This window comes from Empidonax traillii, unplaced genomic scaffold (genome assembly GCF_003031625.1).
Source record: "Empidonax traillii isolate 1590-97213 ecotype Southwest subspecies unplaced genomic scaffold, ASM303162v1 scaffold1728:size67659, whole genome shotgun sequence".
Taxonomy (NCBI): domain Eukaryota; kingdom Metazoa; phylum Chordata; class Aves; order Passeriformes; family Tyrannidae; genus Empidonax; species Empidonax traillii.
Genome location: NW_020956921.1, coordinates 1 through 7,540, shown reverse-complemented (window position 1 = coordinate 7,540; position 7,540 = coordinate 1). Strand labels below are relative to the sequence as shown.

The window sequence follows — 7,540 nt, the reverse complement described above, 5'->3', positions numbered from 1 at the left end:
ATCACTGTTCTTAATACTTTCTTTGGAACTGGTCAAATAATCAATGGTTGTTTAAATTCTCTGTGGTAAGCATGACAGCTACCATGGTGAGACTCAAAAGTGAGTAGTATCAACAAAGGGGACACTGAACAAGGAGGTGCAGATAAATGAAGGAAAATCTAAGCAAAGCATCAGCAATAAATACGGCAAGATCTGAGACCAATGTTTTGCTCAATGTACACAGGTATATACAGACAAATTTCTTCTTTGGCATTTTAAAGATTCGACACATCTCCCTGTTACACTGTCTGCAATATACCAGGACCAAATACATTTTATTGCCTGTATAGTGAGCCTAGGTGCCCTTAAATGGTAGACAGCAAAGATGAAAATTAATTTCCAACAAAATCGATAAACTAAAATAGCAAATAAAAATAAATCATTTAGAGCTGAAGTAGGGATCAAATTGATGGGAATCAGGCATCCTAATTTGAAAAAGTATTTATTTAAGAGCATACAAAACAAGAAAAAAGCTGATAGACCTTTTTTTTTTTTTTCTTTTTCTGGTGGCTACAAATGGTTTTTATATTCTCTATGTGCTTGCTATGCAAAATCCATTAACTCTTATGTGCTATGTTCCCCAAAGAGCCAATCAAGTGCTAGTTTTTAGGCACTACAGCACTCCCCTGCTGAGGTTGGCCTGAGGAAAACTAATAAAATACATGTGCTGCTGCATGTGATAAACTGGATCCTTGGTTTCTTCCAGCTGCTTTCCAGTTACTGTTAATCCTCCTGCTGGTAGGTTTAATCCTCATTTTGAAAAGCGGTAATCAGCTCTGTGTCAGGTTTACATTTGTCTTCTACTTGTGTCTCTGTTTGTAGTAGGGGAAACATTCCTGTTTATCCAGTGATGTGCATACAGAACTTGTATAGACCTCAAGTGGAAAACATCTGATATATCCAGTAGATACAGAACTTTTTCATTGAGTGGGAAAGTGAAATTATATCAGCTCTTTGAAAGAAGGGTATTTGGAGGTTATTATTTCTCTGTGTGGCAATATACTACCTGAGCAAAGCCTCCAAACAAAAGGCTGTATTGTAAATTATGTGGAAAGGCTGAGAATGAAATCATCACTAAGGGCTGAATAATGAAAAGATAAAAGAAAAAAACTAAAGCAGCCCCAATATGTAACAGACACATGGTTTTCAATTATTTATTTGTCTGCTATTTGGAGTGAGAACTTAAAACTGAAAAATTATAATGATTTGTTTAAAAACAGGAAGGGATTTTAACACTTTTGATCCAATACAGTTGAGTGCTTGTTTCCATGTGAAAACCACATAGATGACTTCTAAAGATTCCTTTCCAATATGTGTTACTCTTTACATAATTGCCAGTATGTCCAGGAAAACGCTCAGCAATGCTATAATGCTACACTTCTAGTCTTGTTTTATTCATCACTGACCTACTGCAGCACTAAACCCATTCAGACACGTGATTTGCATATAAATGTCAGGCAGTGGATAAACTTGAGGAGAAAAGCCACAATAACTGGCAGACATGAAGCACTAAGCCTATCGGAAGAGATATGCTCTTCCTTGCGGCAAAGCACTAGAAAATAATGAGTTTGTATTGTGTCTTTCTGTGTAAGTTTTGTCAAGGTCTTCTGAATACAGAATACCAGAAGAAAATGGAAAAAAAAAATGAACGGATGAAATACTTACTTAGGACATACAAGTTTTCCCTTCACTTTATAGCGTTGTTATAGCCTGATATCAGGCTGATTTCCTTCTGATTTCCAATTCAAGATTTGTTTAGAGAAATACATCACGTTCTTTCTGAGTGGTTTAAGTATATGATTGATGAAACACTTGCTATTTAATCTCACTCTGTTCAAAATGCATGTAAATGATTCTTAAAAAGTCTACAGTGGCAAAGGAATTGCAGAAAATAAAAACTGTGTATTTCAAAAAAATTCCTTGAATTATACCAGATAGCCAATGGAAGACTAGTAATCAAACATGTCCTTTGCCAATTTCAGCCTGAAAATTATTACAGAAAGAGATTAAGTAATAGGAGTTCCAATTAACATCCTCCCCTCATTACTGCTTCCCTGCATAGATACCAGTTTGGGGAAGTAAAATAATTTCAGAATCAGAAGCAAACAGACTGCTGCCTTAATGAGAGCCTGTCAGCACATACAATTCAGAAAGGGAAAAATTCAGTTATAACAACCCTTCATTAGCCCAGCGAAAGTTACACTTTAAGCCAGATGTCCTCATTCATTCATTTACTGCTATTTTACTAGAGCTATTTCCTACCAGAAAATGGTAATTCTGGAAAGACTAAAACATTTCTCCATCTTATGTAAATTTTTGACAAGAAGATCTCTAAAGGTTTGATCTCAGCTTTAGCTTTCAGCTGGTTTGTAATTCTGAACTTTATTTAAAAAATCAAAACTACTGGGAATATTTAGTTCTGTGAAAGATTGCATTTTCCATCTCTTTGGTCCAGGATTTCCCTCGAAGTGGTAGCTGCTGCTTTTCAATGGGTCTGCCCTTTGGAGCTTGAAATTCTGCTCAGAAGCAAGATCCAAACCTATTCCTCTTTCATGACTTACCAGTTCTCTGCACAGGCACAGAGGTGCCAGGTTGAGCCACCACAACCCTGCACATCCAGCTGATAACAAATGCCATCTCCTAACCCATTTGCTAATTTCAATGAGCACCAGCTTCCTACAGAGATGAGCTATATCAAGAAAATAGAAGAGTCATCACTTTGACAACTTTATAGCTTGAAATTTAATTTGCTAGCATAAGAATTCAAAAGTTATCAACTCCTACTAATATTACTGCATTTCAGGCTAACAACTGAAGTAAAAAATGTTAGGTAAATAAAGCAAATTTCACAATTTATGTAGATATTACATTACCAAGAACCATTGCAAGGCAAATGTATCTATTTAAAAATATTTGGTCATTCATATACTAACCAAAACAGATTCAGTGCTGACATACAAAACACTGTCCTCAGTCAAAGACGATTCTGTTTGAGCAGAGACTGCCTTACTTGTAAAATTCACCTCACATCATCACCATAATGAAAAAGCTGATCTCTTTAGTCCCGTCTACCTTGATAAAATAAGCTTTCTGTTAGGAAAGCCTTAAAATGATTGTTCAATGACTTGTTGAGAAATGATTCATCAGAACTCAAAAGCTGTTTGCAATTTTCTTTAGTTGCTTTTCGTATTGTGCAAAGAGTTTTATTCTATCTGAGGAATTGTACAGAATTGCTTAAAGAGAAGACATTAAACTGTATTTTCAGCTTGAGTTCATATATTGATTGCTGTCTTGGCTTGAAGAAAAATACTCTTTGTGTGCATGCAAAACAGCCTTGCACACACAGTTGCAGAGGTCTCCTACTGTCCTTTATAAATTAAATATATTATTTGTATGATGCAATATTTAGAAATATATTCTAGAAATATATTTAATATTAAAACAAATACTTATATAACTTTGATTAATATTTTAGATAGGTATCCATTCTTGTTTTATGGGGCTCAGATAATTTTTTATTAATAATTTTAAATTGAGATAATACTAGGTTCTCTAAAAATATTATTTCACTGGGAAATCTTTATGGGAAGAATTTTAGAGTAGATTATGAGTACAGTGATAGTGCAATTTTAGTACTAAGAACAGAATGCAAATTCCCTTCCTTATCACCACAGCTGAGAGGTGAAGTTTCTTCATTTGTTTAACACAAGATGAATAATTTCACTTTTATTTGGACATACTTTTTTTTCTTTTATATATCCTTCCTATGACCAACTCCTGCCGGTTAAACTGGTCTAATGCCTTACTTTCAAAACAAAATAGCCCTCTTTTTCTGGCAGACACATTTATAACTGTCAGTCTGAAAGACCTTCCTAATCTGTATCATTCAACTCGCCAACATTCAAACATGAGATATGTTATGCAAGAAAACTGAAAACCAGAGTCTGGCAGAAATTACTGGCAGAAATACTCAAGAAAAATAAAATTCTTGCAGAATCATTCATTCACTGTAAATAAAGCTGGCTTACTTCTGATGTAAATAATTTTCAACAATAAAATTGAAGAAATGCCAAGTTCCCATGAGGACTAAAACAAGTGCAGTCCTTGCTGTGTGTGTCTTTTAACAGAAATGTCTCTGTGTAGCAAAACCTTTTACAGTCCTTAGCATCTACCTGACTGGCAGTGACAATTTGCCTTCCTGAGACAAGAACACATTTCTAATCCAAATTGTACAGGGCCTTTACAGAACATCAGATTGAACAGCCAGGTTCATAAGTGAGCTTTACAATGACTTTAATGGAGAACCACCACAAAGATCTTCCTCACTAGGGCAAGTAACAATGTGACTGATGATGTTTATTTTCATTCCAGCCTACTTGCTGCAGGTGGAGGAAATCGAAGGACTGCCAATGTGGTGGCTCATGGTTTTGCCAACCTTTTCATTCTGGACAAGAAAACACTAAATGACATCTTGAGGCACTACCCTGACTCAGAAAAGCTTCTCATGAAGAAAGCAAAGTATGTCCTAACAACAGTTTTTAAGTCATATCATTTAGCTTAAGCAGAATGGACAGTTGTGACTTCTGAACAAATTCCTTTCTTGGAAGCATAACACATATAAACACATTTCTATTTAGAGCTAAGATTTGCCTGGTATTTTATAGTGGAAAGCAGGGTCTTGGCAGGAATCCTAAGGGTTGTGGAAGCTTGGTAAGTAGAATGAAATCCTCAGTGTAGTTGCCTTCAGCATTGTATTTAAGGTAACAAAACAAATGGGAGATGAAGATACATACCAGGATTCCTTACATAGTCAAGAAAGAAACTGCAGAAGAGATGTCAGTTAAGCACCAGGTTTTCAAAGACACAACCAAACACTTACAATTAATTCTACAGAGATGTGCTTCAATGCACCCACAGAATTGTATGCATTTTCAAAACCCTACATAGCAGTTAGGAATGGATTTAAAGTAAGGCCCGACAAGACGGGGGTACAAAGATTAGAGAGCTGTGCATTATGTTCAAAAGCATAAAATTATGACAAAATTAATAACTTGCTACCTTGTTAAAGGTCCAAAAACTCAAAACAGTTTGTCATTATTAGTATACTTCAGCACTCCTATTATTCTCAACTGTTGCCTTTGAATTGCTATCAAAGGTTGGAAGGTTGGTCCCAGACTTGAAATTTCACCAAAGACTAAACATAGCACAGGAGTGATATATCGTTTCATGGAAGTGCTAGCAGATGGCTGTATTCAATATGTTGCAACAGCCCTGGTTGTCAAACAACAGTATCTTGAGAATCACCACGCCCCTGAGGAACAAGGATCCCAGACACAGAATGGGCTTATTGCTCAATTTTCAAAACCAGCATCAAAAGGTAGAAAAGTATAACAAATCCACTGCTCAATGGTCCCCAGAATTTCTTTCCTGACTTTTCTCTAGCTTCTATTTAAACATCAGTACAACCATCACTACTTGTTATTTCTGTCTCTCTGCCCCACATTACCTCTTCTGCCTTCTTGCCCACCCTGATCATATTTTGCCAATCCATTAAATTCTGCTTCCACCAGTAGTCTTTCTCAATTGCGGAGCTTAATCATCCAACTTTTGTACCTGCACTCCTATTTGAGCTCACAGCCCTCTCTAGATATCAGACTAAATACATGATATCCTGTTTAATGTTAAAGATATGCAGTACCTGCCCTGTGCTGGAAGCTACATATTTTGCCCGCCTGCCTAGGTATCCACTAATTCTGCCAAAACTAGGTAACAAGAGAAAATTTGTGCAGTTTTGATAAGGATTGCAGTTATGTTCAGTTTTGGAAAGAAGATGCCAGTTGCTCTGCTCTGGTAGGTTTACATTAGAGTTCTCTGTGGCCATCTGACAACTTTAAAGGGCTCCTTGAAATAAACTCAAAAGATTTATTCAAGCAAGAAATTCATTCTATCACCACCTGCCCGATACCCACATCTTTACATAACAAAGCCAGGCAAGTTGCTGAAGTGTAGTTTTTTAATTAATGACAAAACTGAAAAAAAAATTGTAAAAGTTACACTTCTGAAATTTCTAAAGTACAAGATGTTGGAGAAAATTATAGTATTATGGAATTTACTGTACTACAGACTGCAAGTATAGTCCTTCTTCATAAAAAGCCTTAAGCTTTGCAAGGATAGAAAAGTTGCCTTGAAAAACTGTACAATAATCTAATAGACACTGAAAGCAGGGGAACCCTCTGCTTTCCACTGGTTTCATGTATCTCAGATCTGTCATCTAATCTTTACCCTCAACATTCATTCTCACTTCTTGTCATTATGGCTCCAAACCAGCACAGCTACAGAATGGTGTGAAAATCTAGTCTGCCATATGATTGGCTGTAATGTTTATATCTTCAGAGTGTCTTCTTCTACTGAAGAAGACTAAAAATAAGTACCACTGTCTAACCTGACCTATGAGAAATGAGCCATGCAGGAAATTACTTTGGTAAACTATTACTTCCACAAGTCTCAGCTGGACTCCCAGTGGAGCATTAAATGCTCTAAGAATTTGCATCCAGAAGTCCAGGCAAGAGACTGACACCTCAGGTATGGGACACCCATCCACCTCCACACCTCTTTTCTCCCTATGTAATTCTCATCTGCTTTGTGACATGTCAATTTGAGCCAGCAGCTGCTTATTCTCCAGGATATAGGTAAGCAACTCCAAATTTGAACAGTTACCTCCAATTCTACCAGAGCCTGGGGCAAAACCCTTATCATTTCAAGTTTTGCTCTTATCACTGGACCTGTGAAACAAGGAAAGTTTGGCTGTAAAAGCTTCCAGATTTTTGTGCATGAATGTGGTATTTCAGCTTAGCAGGAACTTCGCCCATTTTCACAGCACTGCTTTGTGTCCTCATTCCCTTCCATCTCCAGGGTGCTGCTGAAGCAGAAGGGGAAACCTCCTCCAGGACCACCAGTGCCTCAACCACGAGGCTTGGCCAGTCTCTTTGGGCAGAAACAAGAAACTCCAAAATTGTTTAAAGCAATGCTTGGAGCAAAAGGAAAAGATGGCCTTGCTAAGCTGCTGCAGCTGAAGAGACAACAAGAAGCTGAGGTAAAGCCACAGAAAATAGACTAGAATCTTCCAGGTGCTGAAAGATTCTTTGAGGGCTTGGGCAAACAGAGTAGATGAAAATTTAGCCTTACTGCAATTAACAGCAAAAGCTCTCAGTAGCTGAGATATAACCACTTTCCTAATCTGTAAACATTGATTCTAAAATTTGGCTCAAATCTTTGTGAACCTAGACTCTATGCAGAGCAGAGAAAAAAAAAAAAAGCAAGCTAACAAAAATCCTCAAAGAAAGTAAGGCCCTGAGGGCATCTGATCTTCTAGTTTTATGTAAACAACAGTAAATACAAAAATATCTTAACACAGTAATCTGATCCAGCTGACTCGGGCACATGGTGAACTTTCCAATTCAGTGTCAGATCTCTGGTTGTTACAAATCCTGAAGACAAAATG

At 36.9% G+C, this 7,540-nt stretch overlaps 1 protein-coding gene across 1 annotated transcript in view; it reads left to right on the top strand.

The window, feature by feature from the left end:
* The window catches only part of LOC114070878 (cyclic nucleotide-gated cation channel beta-3-like), a gene marked incomplete at its 3' end in the record, with an annotated part of 59,083 nt that extends 51,951 nt beyond the window's left edge, over positions 1–7,132 (top strand). Inside the window, 2 exon segments of the mRNA XM_027908493.1 lie at positions 4,411–4,557; positions 6,952–7,132. Coding sequence (XP_027764294.1) covers positions 4,411–4,557; positions 6,952–7,132 — 328 coding nt within the window.
* Positions 7,133–7,540: the final 408 nt, after the last annotated feature.